The 15,800-nt window shown below is 55.9% G+C and overlaps 1 protein-coding gene and 1 gene segment (V, D, J or C); both read right to left on the bottom strand.

The window, feature by feature from the left end:
- LOC114108841 (immunoglobulin lambda-1 light chain) overlaps positions 1-15,800 on the bottom strand; it is a 469,312-nt gene that overhangs the window by 370,923 nt on the left and 82,589 nt on the right. The window contains exons 1-2 of one of the 3 annotated variants that reach the window (XM_060401340.1): positions 1,364-1,462; positions 948-1,254 (exon numbers count right to left, since the gene is read on the bottom strand). The exons of 1 other annotated variant lie outside the window; for it this stretch is intronic. In XM_060401340.1, the coding sequence (XP_060257323.1) occupies positions 948-1,254; positions 1,364-1,409 (353 nt within the window). In that variant the 5' untranslated portion in view covers positions 1,410-1,462. Of the gene's footprint in view, positions 1-947; positions 1,255-1,363; positions 1,463-15,800 lie in introns of those variants that run through there. One more of the 3 variants, XM_060401345.1, reaches the window with a different exon arrangement.
- LOC132658069 (immunoglobulin lambda variable 1-40-like) lies at positions 7,404-10,154 on the bottom strand. The segment is given in 4 exon segments: positions 7,404-7,412; positions 8,599-8,644; positions 9,550-9,949; positions 10,059-10,154. Coding segments are annotated over 4 exon segments (510 nt in total).

The raw sequence follows: 15,800 nt of genomic DNA, 5'->3' as shown, positions 1-15,800 counted from the left end.
GTTGCTGCTGCAGCCAAGCTGCTGCCCAGCAGTACTGGGCTTTCCAGTGCAGGTGAGTGCGGCTCGCTGTCTGTGGGCAGAGTCCTGGGCAGGTGGACCGACCCTGGCTGAGTCCCCTCTGGCTGGGCCCTGGACACCCTGCCTGTGAGGGGACAGAGGAGGCTGAGAGCAGGACCTGCTCCCTGTGCAGGAGAGAGCGCAGAGGGCAGTGTGCGCCTCCCAGGGCTGAGAAAAGCTCAGGCAGATCCCCCAGCTCAGACCCTCAGATTAAGACAGAGACCCTAGTCCCCAGTGATGGGGAGACACTTTCTGTTTCCTTTGAGACCATCTCATTGGAATGTGCTGCTGGCAAGATTTTGAGGACAGAAAGGAAAGAGGAGCCTCCACGCCCAGAAGGCACCTCCCCACCCCACATGACCTGGGCTCAAGGTGGGCCAGCAGCAGAAGGTCCAGCAGAGCCTGAGCAGGAAGCCCCTGGGCTGCCCCGGCTCCCCCAGTGACGCAGGAGTCCTGGTCTAGTCCCCGCAGGCCTGGAGCCCTGGGGAGCCTGAGAGGCGGTCACAGGAGAGGCAGGAGCGGCAGGCGGGGCCTCAGCTCAGCCAGGGACAGCCGAGGAGCTGAGGGTCCTGAGGCAGACACAGCTGGACGCTGCCTCTCTGGTTCTGACCCGACCGTCATGGACTCTGTCCACCAGGCCCCGCCTCTGGCATTCAGGGCCTTCTGCTCAACTTCAGATTTTCATATAAAATGTGGTTGTGAGAAGCAAAGTGTTGGTGAGGGAGTAGAATGAAGAAGATCTGAAAATATTTCCTGGACCAAATCCTTCGTGTCGGGCTCAGACCAGTTTTAAATCAAACAGACCACAGAAGTGGCTGCTGGGGCACAGGCCCATGTCTGAGGAGAGCAGGTTTTTGTCTCACTTCCCCCTGGCCTGGAGCACTGTGCTATGACTGTAACCACTCTGATAAGATGAACAGTAATAATCCGCCTCGTCCTCAGCCTGGAGCGAGCTGATGGTCAGGGTGGCTGTGTTCCCAGACCTGGAGCCGGAGAATCGGTCGGGGACCCCCGAGGCTCGACTGGTTGCACCATAGATGAGGGTTCTGAGGCCTGATCCTGGGACCTGTTGGTACCAGCCCACATAATTACCATATCCAACGTTGCTGCTGCTTCCAGAGCAGGTGATGGAGACCCTCTGGCCCAGGGACCCAGACACGGAGGACGGCTGAGTCAGCACAGCCTGAGCCCAGGATCCTGGAAGGGGGAGAGACAGAGATGGTGACTCGGGGGTCCAGGCATGATAGCGGGGAGCAAGGCCCGTGAGTCTTCCCAGGGCCCTTCCCCTGTTCCCCCATCCAGTCACCTGTGCAGAGAGTGACGAGGGTGAGGAGCAGAGGGGACCAGGCCATGGTGGACACGGTCAGGGCGTCCTGCCTTCAGTGGCCCCACAGCTGAGCAGAGCGTCCCCACCCCGCTCCTTCCCCTCTTCATACCCTGAGAGGGGGCGGGACCTTTCATGCAAATGACCCCCCCAACCCCCACAATGCTCTGATCCCCTCTGGGACCTGGGTCAGCTTCCTGTGCCTGAGGGAGGCCAGTGTGTGATCAGGGGCGGGGTTGCCTGGGGTTTGGGTGTAAGATGTAAAAGCTGGAAATCCTGATCTTAAGGCACCAGAATGTACCACGGGGCTGGTCTCTGCTCTCACGATCCCCAACCCCCCCACCCCCACACACACTTAGGAAAGGCCTTGGAACATCCCCTGGTGTCCTTGCCCAAGCACACATCCTGACCTGGTGATAGAGCTCTTAGAGTCAACTTTCCCCAAAGTGGTTTTGTAATTATACTCCTCAGGATGTGTTTGGATGGACAACAACAGCCAACTGTAGCTACCCCGTAGCGCATGTGAATGTTACACTGCGGATGTGTGACTCTGAGATTTTAAATGAACCAAATGTGTTCATGGATTAGTAAAAATCTAAGGTCGTCACTTAAAACAGATGCCTACATTGAACTGAAGAAGATGCTGTTGTTAGGTCGATAGGCTGTGTCCACTCCGGCTCTGTGTTAGCTCCGCATTGCCATGGCACTATTTCCAAAACATCATTTCCCCTGTAGCCTCTGTTCTCTAAGGTAATTTTACAGACTTTCTGACACGTACGGCTTCTCCACTGGGGGATTTTTATGTCGTAGCAGGACGGTCTCTCTGTGAAACAGGGCAGGCTGAGTTATCAGAGCCATGGGTGGGCTCAGATCTGAGATGAGACGCAGGACAGGACAAGGCAGATCAGCTGTTCTCGGGAATCTCAGACAGGACCATGGGGAGCAAACCTGACTTAGGCGTGGTCCTGACAGAGCAGCAGTGCCGGCCCCGGGGGCAGAGCCCCAGGACAGGGTTGCTTTCCCAGCCCAGGGCTCACTGTGCATAAAGTCAGCCCCACAGCAGCTGAGCACAGACTCTCCTCAGCCAGGAGTCATCTCCAGGTCTCAGGACCAGGGCTCTCTCCCCTCCTGAGTCCTCACTGGATGGGCACACAGGATGGAGTGTGAGGATTCAGGGGATAAATCAGCTACTAGAGGGGTTCATGGATCCCCTGGGAAACCAGGGGACCCCGGGGAGGAGCACAGATCAGACGAGTACGGGTCACAGCTGAGTGCCAGGGATCTGAGGCTTCTCCGGAAGGAAGGGTTAGACAGGCTCAAGGAGGGGGATGAGGAAGTGAATGTTTCAGGTAGATCTGGAAACTGTTCATGATCTTCTAAGAGCATGAGCTGGGTCATCACTGTGGAGGTCAACAGTGTATGTTTGTAGAAAGAGAGAGGCCCAGGACTGGGAGGAGAGTCGTGAGTGAGGGGAGCGGGAGGGCAGGCTCTGAGCAGAGATGAGGAGAGCTGGAGCGGTGGTCGGGGTGGGCTCGGGGGCTCCTCCCCTCCTCTATTTCTGGGAAGAGGGTGGGGACTCATGACCCCCTGACCCCTTCACCCTCCAATTCTGGGTGCTTGGCCCCGGGTGCAGCTTCACTCCCAGGAGGAGGCCTGGGGGCCGCGGCTCTGAGTCTGTCCCCTGAGAGGAAGCACCTGCTGTCCCGTCCAAGTCAGGCCGCTGAGCCCGGGGGCAGGGCCAGCTCAGGGGACCATGTCGGAGTGTTTCTGCTGCTGCTAAGTCGGTTCAGTCGAGTCCGACCCTGTGCGACCCCATAGACGGCAGCCCACCAGGCTCCCCGTCCCTGGGATTCTCCAGGCAAGAACACCGGAGTGGGTTGCCATTTCCTCCTCCAATGCGTGAAAAGTGAAAGTGAAGTCGCTCAGTCGTGTCCGACTCTTCAAGACCCCATGGACTGCAGCCCACCAGGCTCCCCGTCCCTGGGATTCTCCAGGCAAGAGTCCTGGAGTGGGGTGCCATTGCCTTCTCTGGTGCGTTTGTTGAGGGGTTGCCCGTTCCCACAGGTGCACAGCGCCCCCTGGTGACGCACTCGGGGAACGGTCACGGTGGTGGCGTGATGAGCAAGCGGCTGCTCAGTTGCTTGGTTCTCAATCCTGTCTTGACTCTTTGCGACCCCATGGACTGCAGCCCACCAGGCCCGTCTGTCCACGGGCTTCTCCAGGCAGGAACACTGGAGTGGGCTGCCGTTTCTTGCTGCAGAGGATCTCCCCACCCCAGGGACAGCGCCCACATCGCCTACGTCCCTTGCATGGGCAAGTGGGTCTTCAGCACTCGTGAAAACGGGGACGCCTTTGAAGAAGGAGGGGCTGCCTTTTTCTTCTGTCACCAAATACTTTGTCAGAGACCAAAACATGGATCAAATAATAAATATTGCGAGTCTTTGATAGTGTACAGAGGATTCTCTCTTATTTTCCCCCATTCCATTTTCAAGCGATTCTGACTATCTTGTTCCCATGATCCATTTTTTTCCCTTCCATTTATCTCCTTCTCCTTTGGACCCAAAAGGGTTTGTATGTGCTCATCAAATAGATCTGATGACTTGTCCCTAAAAATATCTGCCACCTGATTTCATCATCTGAGGCATCTCACCATTGATGTCTGTGCCGTCTCATTTCCCTTCAACACTTAGTTTTCTGGTTCTTGATAAAAGTGACAGTTTTTACTGGATCCTGGACCGTGTGGAAATTGCTTGAAGAAACTCTGGGTTCCATTTCCTTTTCCTTTAACAGGAGATGCTTCTGTGGCGGAAGCTCAGGGATGTGCGTTCGCTGCCCAGTGACCCAGCAAGGGCGGCACTGACCCCCTGCTCTGTGCTGCCGACTCCGACCTGGGAACCGGGGGCACCTGTGTGAGCAGCTCCGTCATCCAGGGGCGTGTGCCCACCCCCTGTGCGCCGCTGCCCTCGGGAGGGGAGTCGGGCTGAGGGGACACCTGGGCTGCACTCAGGGGACACCCAGTCTGCTGGGTTCCGAGGCCTCAGGGACTCCTGGAAGGGAGGGGCAGACCCCTCGCCCGGGGCGCCCCGTGGCTGTGGGGGATGCAGGTCTTTGTCTCCTGCTCTGGCCTGAAGCACTGGGCAAACTTCCAAGCCGCCAGCCCGTGAGAAACAGCAATAATCAGCGTCGTCCTCAGCATGAACTGAGGTGGTCAGAGAGGCCGAGCTGCCAGACTTGGAGCCAGAGAACCGATCCGGGACCCCTGAGGGTCTTTAGCCATTTCCATAGGTCAGGAGTCTGGGGCCCATCCTGGGAGCTGTTGGAACCAGCTCACATGATAACCCCCGGTTGTGTTGCTGCTTCCCGTGCAGGAGATGGTCACCCTCTGACCCAAAGTTCGGGAAACAGGGTGGCTGAGTCAGCACAGCCTGGGCCCAGGATCCTGGAAGGGGGAGAGACAGACATGGTGACTCTGGGGTCCAGACTCAAGAGCAGGGAGCAGGGCCCGTGTGTCTTCCCAGGGCCCCTCCCCTGTCCCCACATCCAGTCACCTGTGCAGAGAGCGCCCAGGGTGAGGAGCAGAGGGGACCAGGCCATGGTGGACATGTCAGGGCGTCCTGCCGTCTGTGGCCCCACAGCTGAGCAGAGCGGCCCCACACCGCTCCTTCCCCTCTTCATACCCTGTGAGGGAGGGTCCATTCATTCAAAGGATCCTGTGCATCACACTGACCCTTCCCAGGCCCTGAGGGTGGCCGGAGGGTTGTCAGGGGTGGGGCTCTGTGGGTCTTAGGAGTGGGAGGTCACAGCTGGGAGCCCTGAGCAGAGGCCACCAGGCCTTGTCAGGGAGCTCTGTCGGGGGGCCCAGCTCTGCCTCCCTCCACCCACCTTCAGGAATGGACCCCGAGCACCCCCCGCCCCTTGTCCAGGCCCAGACACACATTCTGTGACCTGGAGACCAGAGGCCTCAGGGACAGACCCCGTCCCCTGCTCCGTGCACTGTCTCCTCCTTAGCATCAGGCCAGGTGCCCCTTCTGTGTCCCCCTGAGCTCCGGGCCATCGTGGGCTCCCCTCAAATCCTCAGGCGAGTCTGTCCACGGCTTCCACCACTGCTCAGGGCTCAGGACCGAGGGCCGTCTGAGATACAAATTCCTCTCAGATCGGGACCAGGTCAGGGCAGTGCCGGCCCCGGAGCGGGAAGGTGGGTCTCCTTCGGGGCAGGACAACATGGTCCCTCCTCTGTGGGCCTCCTCCCTGGTGGGCAGAGCCCTCCTTCCTCTGTGCGTCCCCTCAGCCCTGAGGAAGAGGGGGCGCTTCTCTGAGGAGGGGTGAAGGTGTGGAGAGGGGCCTGAGATGGGACTCTGCATTCCTAAATGCTGCATCTTTCCTGTGTGTGTGAACTAAAGAGCCTCTTGCTGAAAGTGAAAGAGGAGAGTGAAAAAGTTGGATCAAACCCAACATTAGGAAAACTGAGGTCATGGCACCTGGTCCCATCACTTCATGGCAAATAGGTGGGGAAACAGTGGAAACTAATAGACTTGACTCTTGGGCTCCAGAATCACTGCAGATGGTGACTGCAGCCATGAAATTGAAAGCCGCTTGCTCCTTGGAAGAAAAGCTATGGCCAACCTAGACAGCATATTAAGAAGCAGAGACATTACTTTGCCAACAAAGGTCTGTCTAGTCAAAACTATGGTTTTCCAGTAGTCATGGAACAGTTGAGAGTTGGACTATAAAGATAGCTGAGCGCCGAAGAAATGTTGCTTTTGAAGTCTGGTGTTGGAGAAGACTTTTGAGAGGCTCTTGGACTGCAAGGAGATCCAACCAGTCCATCCTAAAGGAAATCAGTCCTGAATATTCATTAGAAGGACTGATACTGAAGCTGAAGCTCCAATACTTCGGCCACCTGATGCGAAGAACTGACTCATTGAAAAAGACCCTGATGCTGGGAAAGATTGAGGGCAGGAGGAGAAGGGGACGACAGAGGATGAGATGGTTGGATGGCATCACCATCTCAATGGACATGAGTTTGAGTAAACTCCGGGAGTTGGTGATGGACAGGGAGGGCTGGCGTGCTGCAGTCCATGGGGTCACACAGAGGCGGACACGACCGAGCTACTGAACTGAACAGAACTTACTGTGTATGAAGCTTTCCACACGCTGGACCCTGTGCCCGTGTCCTGCTTATGAAGTGACCCCTCCTGGGCATCTCTCCTGCAGGCACAGGGCACCGGCTGCAGGGAGCAGGCCTAGGGATGCTCCTGGCAGTTGTTATTGAGACTCTGAAGGGCTCTGAGCAGCGTGTGTCCCCAGGGATCCTGACCTAGAATAGCTCTTTGGACCAACCATCCCAAATAGCAGGTTAGAGAAGGTAGAGGTCGAAGTGATTGGTTGGAAAAGAATGGTTGACTGTAGCTTGCCCTGCACTGGTAAGGTGTTACGTTCTGGGTGCGTGAGATTTTAAGTGAGCCAAAATGTGGTAATGGATCAGTGAAAATCTACAGTCATTCCTTAAAATCTGTGCATGAGTTAATCTATGTTCTCTCTTAATTGTTCGTTCACAAGGGCACAGTTTTGGAAAACTAATTATCATTGTAAGTTCTTTTTTTATTAAAAAATTCTTTTCAAATGACTTACAGGTATCCTAGGAAATTTTAAATATTATCCAGTAAAAATATTTTTACAAAGATATTTGCATTCTTAACTCTTTTGGACTTTGAGTGAGGCAGGGCTAGAACCAGCTCTTTCTGCCACATATTGCGTCTCCCCTGGGGAGTGCTTATCTCTGAGCAGCCTGGGAAAACAGGGCAGGCTGAGGTATGGGAGCCATAGGTCCGCCTCAGAGCTGAGCTGAGGGAACGTGTGTGACAGGTCAGGTCTGCTGACCTCGGACCCTCAGAAGTGACCATAGGAAGATAAGCTGAGATAAAGGGGGTCCAGGCAAGGCAGCAGTGACAGCCCTGGCCGGGAGGGGATGAGCTGGGGTCACCCTGGAGTCTGGAGACCTGAGGCTTCTCTGGTGGGAGGGCTACAGGGGCTGCAAGGGAGGACAAGGGGTGAGCGTCTGGTCAGGGAAGACGGGAAACCGCCCCACGACCTGAGAGTGACGCTGGTCTGGAGGAGGAGGTTGCTGGTGAAGGGTTGTAGAGAGGAGCCCAGGACTGGGGAGGAAAGTCACGGATCAGAGGGGTGCTCTTAGGAAAGAGCAGGGGAGGAGCAGAGGAGGCCGCGGGGAGCGGGAGGGGTGCAAGGGGTGGGCTTGGGGGCCACTGGCCTCCTCTGCTCCTGGGGAAGAAGGTGGGGCCGGATGATGCCCTGAGCCCATCACCCTCCATGTGTGAGTCCTGGGCCCCGTGTGCAGCTTCACTCCCAGCAGGAGGCCGGGGGTTCGGGCTCTGGGTTTGTCCCCTGAGAGGAAGCACCTGCTGTCACGTCCAGCTCAGTCCAGGGAGCCCTGGTGCAGGGTCAGGGGACCATCTGGTGTGTTCCGGGCCGGCCAGTTCTGAGCAGGTGCACAGCGCCCCCTGGTGATGCGCTCGGGGAATGGTCATGGTGGGGAAAGTGAGGAAGGAAGGGCTGGCCTCTATTCTCCCATTGGCAGGACTGATGCTGAAACTGAAGCTCCAGTACTTTGGGCACCTCATGCGAAGAGCTGACTCATTGGAAAAGACCCTGATGCTGGGAGGGATTGGGGGCAGGAGGAGAAGGGGACGACAGAAGAAGCGATGGCTGGATGGCATCACCGACTCGATGGACGTGAGTCTGAGTGAACTCCGGGAGTTGGTGATGGACAGGGAGGCCTGGCGTGCTGCGATTCACGGGGTCGCAAAGAGTCGGACATGACTGAGCGACGGAACTGAACTGATCTGAAGGAACTGAAATAACCCCAGGCTGCATCCGCTACTTATGGGGGAATGAAAGGCATGGAACACGTCTTTTTTTTTCCTTTCTTTTTCATTTTAAGAAAAAAGTCATCAATGTGTCAAGACCTTAGCATGTTATATTGTAAAAGCACCAACTATTCTCATACTGGAGTCTGGTGACAATAATTTGTGGAAACTCGACAAATCAGGAGCAAAGTGAATGTAATCTCCATAACAAGAATTCAACATCGTGTGGCAAGTGTTACACAAAGATATTGACCAGGAAGAGTCAATGGTGGATCTTAGCTGTGAGGGCCACGGAGAGGCAGTAGTTCCAAAAGACCAGAATGGAAGACGCACCTTAGATGCTCCCGTGTTGGTGCAGCAGTAACCGAAGTAATCTCCCCTGTGAAGAAAAAGCACACGCGTTCACGTTGAGGGCCGATCAGAGGGGTCAGAGCTCTAGAAACCCCTGGCAATGGGCAGATGCCCCAGTGATGGAGATTAAAGGCTCCCGAGTCAGAGTTCAGGTCTGAGATGACCTCAGTCAGACCCCAGCCTCAGCCCCTGAGCTTCAGGGCAAAGAGACACTGTGCCCCTAGTCATGGGGACACAAACTTCCTGTTTCCTTTGAGACCTTCTCCTGGGAATGGGCTGCTGGAGGGACTTTAAGGACAGAGGGGACAGGAAGAGGCTCCACACCAGGCAGAGCCCCTGGATGACCCAGAGTCAGGGTGATAGCAGCAGCAGCAGCAGGTCAGGCCAGATGCTGAGCAGGAAGCCGCTGGGCGGCCCCACCTCCCCAGATGGAAAGGAGTCCTGGTCTAGTTCCACAAGCCTGGAGCTCTGGGGGAGCCTGAGAGGCTGTCACAGGAAAGGCGGGAGCAGCATCCTGGGCCTCAGCTCAGCCCATAGACAGCCAAGGAGCCCCAGCTTCAGATTTGAGACCTGGAAAATGAGCAGAGACCCCCGAGACCTGAAATGGAGCAGGGATCCCCAAGGGTCCACGACTAGCATCAGAGAGAAGGAGAGCTGTTGGGACCAGCACACATACTGGACACTCAGAATCAGACAGGACTGTCCTGTGTTTCTCTGGTTCTGGCCTGACCCATGGAGGACTCTATCCCCAGGGCAACCCGCCCTTGGCACTGGGGATTTCTGCTCAAGTTGAGAAAATCAGACAATGTGTTGCTGCCAAAGAAAGCTGCAGAAGGGGTGAATTAAGAAAGATGTGAAGAGATTTTTCTGGATCAAGTTCCCTGGTGTGACTCTGGACCCAGTCTTAGGCCAAACAGACAAATGAACAGCTGCCTTTGCAGAGGATGTGTCTGCCCCCAGAGCGCTGAGTCTGAGAGGACAGCAGGTTTTCGTCTCACTTCCCCGCTGGCCTGGAGCACTGTGCCATTATAGCTACTGCTGTCATAAGATGCACAGTAATAATCGGCCTCGTCCTCAGCCTGGAGCGAGCTGATGGTCAGAGTCGCTGTGTTGCCAGACCTGGAGCCGGAGAATCGGGCGGGGACCCCCGAGGCTCGACTGGTTGCACCATAGATGAGGAGTTTGGGGGCTGATCCTGGAACCTGTTGGAACCAGCCCACATAATTACCATATCCAACGTTGCTGCTGCTTCCAGAGCAGGTGATGGAGACACTCTGGCCCAGGGACCTGGACACGGAGGACGGCTGAGTCAGCACAGCCTGGGCCCAGGATCCTGGAAGGGAGAGAGACAGACATGGTGACTCTGGGGGCCACACAGGAAAGCAGGGAGCAGGGCCCATGTATCTTCTCAAAACCCTTCCCCTGTCCCCGCATCCAGTCACCTGTGCAGAGAGCAACCAGGGTGAGGAGCAGAGGGGACCAGGCCATGGTGGACATGTCGGCGTCCTGCCGTCTGTGGCCCCAAAGCTGAGCAGAGCGTCCCCACACCGCTCCTGCCCCTCTTCATACCCTGAGAGGGGGCGGGGCCTCTCATGCAAATGACCGTCCTCCCCGCCCCACCCCCCTGCTCTCTGACCCCCTCCAGCTCTCTGACCCCCTCCAGCTCTCTGACCCCCTAGCTCTCTGACCCCTGCCCCAGCTCTGTGACCCCTCCCCAGCTCTGTGACCCCTCCCTGGGCCCTGGCTCCTGTCCCTGTGCCTGAGGGGGTGCAGGGTGTGGACTGGGGCGGGGCTGTAGGGGCCCAGGGCCCGGAGGTCCCATCCAGGAGCTCTGAGCACTGGTTGCCTGGCAGTGCCAGGGCCTGGGCCCAGCTCTCACCCCACTCACCAGCTCAGGAATGGCCCTCGCGCGCCCCCTGGTGTCCAGGCCCGGACACGCTCCCTGTGCCCTGGTGAGCGGAGCCCTCAGGGACAGCTCCTGCCCCTGCCCTGGGCACTGTCCCCGCCTCAGAGCCAGTTCAGGGGCCTCCTCTGTGTCCGCTGTGACCTCGGGGCCCCTGTGTGCTCCCCTGAGGCCCCTCAGGCCGAGTCTGTGCACGTCTCCCTGGGCTGCTCGGGATCAGGACTGAGAGGGCTTCCGGGGCACAGGTTCCTCTCCATCAGGATCAGGTCAGGGCAGTGCTGGCCCTGGGGAGGCCCGTCCCCTTCTGGGCAGGAGAGCGGGTCCCTCCTCTGTGGGTCCCCTCCCTGGTGGCCAGAGCCCTGCTTCCTTTGTGCGTCCCCTCAGCCGTGAGGAGGAGGGGGCTCTTCTCTGTCGGTGGGAAGGTGTAGGGGGAGAGGCCGGGGGTGGGACTCTGGATTCCTGAGTGTCTGGATCTTCACTGTGTGAGGCTTTCCACACGGTGGACTCCCGTCGCTGTGTCCTCTCTTACGAAGTGACCCCTACTGGGCGTCTCTCGTGCAGACACAGGGCACAGGCTGCAGGGAGCAGGGCTGTGATACTCATGGCACTTTTCACTGAGACTCTGAGAGGCCCTGAGCAGCGTCTGTTCCCAGGGAGCCTGATATGTGGTGGGTGGTAGGACCAGTCGTCCCAGGCAGTGGGTCCGAGAGGATACAGTTAAGGGGAAGTTTGTCTGGAGAAGAATGGCCTGACTGTGGTCTGTCCTGCGCTGCACGAGTGTGTTACACTGTAGGTGTGACTGTGAGACTTTTATAAATATGTATTTCTCTGTTTGTCTGGGTGGTGTCTTCACTGTGGCGTGCGGTATCTTAGTTCCCCGACCAGGGATGAAACCAGGCTGAGTGCACTTGGAACATGGAGTCTTGGCCACTGGAACCCCTGGGATTCCATGAGACAGTAAATGTATAAAAATATGTTAATGGTTAGTGAAAATTTTAAGGTCAATTCTTTAAACACGTGCATGACTTTAATTGAAGGACAATCTATGCTTATTTCAATTTTTCATTGACAAAAGTTCCATATCTGAAATATAATTATCTTTGTAAGTTTATTTTCTTATTTGAAAATTTTTATTAAAATTAAGTAAAACTTAATTTTTACACAGATACTTGCATTATTAATTTTGGGGGGTCTGAGTGAAGCAGAGCAGGAATCAGCCTCTTTCTGCCACTTATAGCATCTCCACTGCAGGATTTTTATCTCTGATTAGGAAGATGTGTGTCAAAACGTGGCAATCTGAGCGATCAGAGCCATGGGTGAGTCTCAGATCTGAGATGAGGGGCAGTACGTGACAGGTCAGATCTGTTGTTCTCTGGAAGCTCAGAAGGGACCACAGGAGGTTAACTGGAGTTAGACATGGTCCAGGCAGAGCAGCAGCGACAGCTGCGTGAGGGAGGGCACAGGGCCGCTGTGGGCCTGAAGCCCCTGGTAAATACCAGTGTTTTGGTGACAGTAGCAATCATAATCAGCCTCATCCTGAGTCTGCAGCCCAGAGATGAGCAGGAGCCCTTCACTGGCTGAGGCAGCCTTGCATCCACAGAAGTGACTGGGGACCCCGGAGGCCTGGGGCTTATTGGAGTCTGACTTGAACACCAGGAGGTCCTGGAGAGGGCTCCCTGGCTTCTGCTGGAAACAGGATATTTGCTAGCCACCAACACTGGCCCACTGTGCAGGGTGCAGTCTGGGAGTCTGGCTGATGCTCCCGGAGATGCCCAGAGGGAGGCTGGCTGAGTCACCACAGGCTGGGAGAGGGAACCTGCAGACACAGAACAGGGGGGAGATGGGGCAGGAGCTGCAGGAAAACCATCAAAAAGGCCGGGATATCATACTTTCCTGGGCTTCCCTGGGGGTTCAGCTGTCAAACAACCTGCCTGCAACATGGGAGACCTGGGTTCCACCCCTGGGTCGGGGAGATCCCCTGGAGAAGGGAAAGGCTGCCCACTCCAGGATTCTGGCCTGGAGGATTCCATGGGCTGGACAGTCCGTGGTTTCACCAAGAGCCGGGCTCGACTGGGAGACTTTCACTTTCACATCATACTTTCCTAGGAAGGTACTACTTTGGTCTCGTAGAAAATATAAGTAAAGAGATTATTTTTTTCCAGGAAAACCTGGAAATTTTATCATTGAATTACTCCAAAAAAGACATAATATATACTTATTTACCAGAAATATCTAACAAAATAACTAGCAAACTCCAGCAACTACTGTGTTCCCGTAGATTTGCTTGGTATGTTTATTTTATAAAACATTGCAAAAGATGTAAAATTTCCTAGTTCTTGGAGAAAGCAGTTTAAGTGGTGGACATTCACCTGAAAATAAAACACATAAGTGGGAAGATTACAAATCACTCTGGTTAAATAGTGATCCAAATACTCTAAAGGAAAAGTTAATACAGTAATTCCATTATCAGGTCAAGTGTTAGTGTTTCCGTATACGTTTGCTTTATAGGAAGACATTTAAAAAATAAATCGAACACCAATAATAGCAAAAACCACATTAACACAGGAACAAAAAACACACTTGTAATATCCTGATACACACTCATCACACACACCTAACTCCACACAGGTCGCCCTGCGGGGTCTCTGCCCACAGCTGTGCCTGTCCTCTGCACAGACTCTCCCAGGAGCCACTTCTACTTGGAGACACATTCTGACTCCTCACATTTCCACATCTTCTCTCTGACCCAGACTTGGCAAAGACTCCACATGGATGAGAAGGAGGGACCAGAATCTGAACTGGCTGGTTAGGTTACCAGGACCAGAAGCTCCCAGGGGACAGACCTCAAAGGAAATAGGGACCCCCCCATCAGGGAGGACAGTTTGCACAGTCTTCTGGATCTCTGAGTGGTTTCCCTCTTTTCTGGCCTGGAACCCTCTCTGGGACTCTGCATGGTGCCGCCTCCTGGCCCTGGGCACCTCCTCCGGCCCCTGGGATGTCCCAGCCTCCAGGCAGAGTGCTTGACCTAGAAAACGCGGTGGAAGCATAGAAGCTGGTCACTTGGGTGATCTGTTAATATGGGGCAGACACACATCCTAGTGGACAGGGATGGGAGTTTTCTTCCATACACACTTGTCACTGGGTAAAAAATTCTGTTGAAATTACAAAAATCCTTGAAGAGCAGCCTCATGAATCCCGTATATCCTCACCCAGTATCGACCCTCTTCAGCGTGATTTCCCTCTTTCAATCTTCCACTCCCCTTAGCCCTCATCTTCCTTCATCGCTGAAAGGCAGGAAAGCCCTCGGCACCATCACTTTCCCTGGGACACTCTTTACTACTATCGCATGTGCACCCGAGCAACCAATTCCAACCCCTGTCAGAAGGAGCCATCTGCTGTTCATTTTCCCCAGTGGTGAGCTAAGCGAAGGCTGTGTGTGCTGAGCCGCTTCAGTCCTTGGCGACGCTTTGCGACCTCATGGACTGTAGCCCACTAGGCTCCTCTGTCCATGGGATTCTCCAGGCAAGAATTCTGGAGTGGGTTGCCAGGGGATATTCCCGAGCCAGAGATCGAGCGCACGTCCCTTACATCTCCTGCATTGGTAGGCGAGTTCTTTGCCACTCGCTTTCCCACCTGGGAAGCTCCAAGTGAATGTTGTACAGACTGACAAAGTGGGGGATAAGGGGATCCTGTTCTGAAGCTTTGAAGTTCACGACATCATATGTGTCACTGAAATTTGGTCTAGAGTGGCTTACATTTTCCAGACCTGGGGAACATTTGCTGTGGACCAAGACCAGGAAGGTTGGGCAAAGACAGACCTTCATCTCAGATAGGTGCTGAGTTATGAGAATACTTGGTGAGGTGGAAACTCTCGAGGCAGGTCAGGAGGCACCCTCTACACTGTGGGTCTGGTGATGGGGGGGCGGGGCCGCACTGGGTCTCTGGCTCACTCCCCTGCCCGGGTCCCTGCGGGTCACAGGAACCTGCTCCCCCTGCCACAGTCTGCCCCACGGATGTAGTCAGCCTCGCCCTCCTCCGGGACGTTCTGGAAGGTCAGGCACCCTCAGGCCAGAGCCCGAGCCTGAGAAGCGGTCAGAGATCCCATCCCACTTGTCCAGCAACACCACTGGTGCCCACTCGCATCAGGAAACGGGGACCCCTCCCTGGGACCTTCTGGTGCCAGCCCACATAGTAGCTGCTGTAGCCGCCGCTCAGGGTGCAGGTGAGTTTGGCCGAGGCTCCCAGGGAGGCAGATGCTCAGGGCGGCTGCGTCAGCACAGGCTGGGAGAGGGACCCTGAAAGCACAGCACCCTGTATGTCCTGAGGAAGGACAGGGAGGTACCTTTCCTGCATGTGGTCGGGGTGGTCAGGGAGGGGGAGTCAGGGAGGGGGAGTCAGGGTGCTGAGGGCTGTCCTGACCTGTGCAGTGAAGGAGGGGCGTCAGGAGGGAGAGGGGAGTCCAGGCTGTGGTCCAGCTGCCCCGGAGCTCTGCTGAGGCTGCTACTGCCCGTCTCTTATGCCGCCACCCCCAGCAGAAATGGCCCCTCATACAATGTGCCCCTGTCCTCTGACCAATCAAACCCCTCCCTGAGTTCTGTGTGTCGCCCAGGGTTCAGTATCACATCTGGGAGGGTGACCTGAGCTGGGCCTGTCCTGGGGTTCCCCAGGGACACAGAGAGGACCCATACCTGAGAGTCTGATTGCTGAGGCTTCTGGAGAAGGGAGATGTCAGAAGGGTTCAAGGGGAGGACAAGGAAGTGAGTGTCTTGTTCAGGAAGATCGGAAAACATGTCCACGACTTTTGCCAAGTGAACTTGATCATGCTGGAGGAGGTCATGGGGTGCAGGGTTGTAGAAAGATCGGAGGCCAGGACTGGGAAGGAAAGCCATGAATCAGAGGGGGAGGGGCAGGGGAGGAAGGCTCTTAGGAAAGAGCTCAGGAGGGGCAGGAGGAGACTGAGGGGAGCTGAGGGGTGCGTGGGACTGGGATCTGGGCGCCCCTCCCCTCCTCTCATCCTGGGGAAGAGGGTGGGGCCTCATAAACCCCTGAGCCCAAAACCCTCCAGCTCTCACTCATGGGCCCCCTTTGCAGCTTCACTCCCCGCAGGAGGCCTGGGGGTTCAGGGCTCTGAGTCTGTCCCCTGAGAGGACGCACCTGCTGTCCCGTCCAACTCAGGCCAGTGAGCCTGGGGACTCATGCAGTCAGGGGACCATCTGGTGTGTTCAGGCTTTGCAAGTTCGGAGCAAGTGCACAGCGCCCCCTGGTGACGTGCTCGGGGAAT

The sequence above is a fragment of the Ovis aries genome, chromosome 17, assembly GCF_016772045.2.
Source record: "Ovis aries strain OAR_USU_Benz2616 breed Rambouillet chromosome 17, ARS-UI_Ramb_v3.0, whole genome shotgun sequence".
NCBI lineage: Eukaryota > Metazoa > Chordata > Mammalia > Artiodactyla > Bovidae > Ovis > Ovis aries.
The sequence above is the reverse complement of the archived record's forward strand: the minus strand, read 5'-3'. Positions and strand labels throughout refer to the sequence as shown.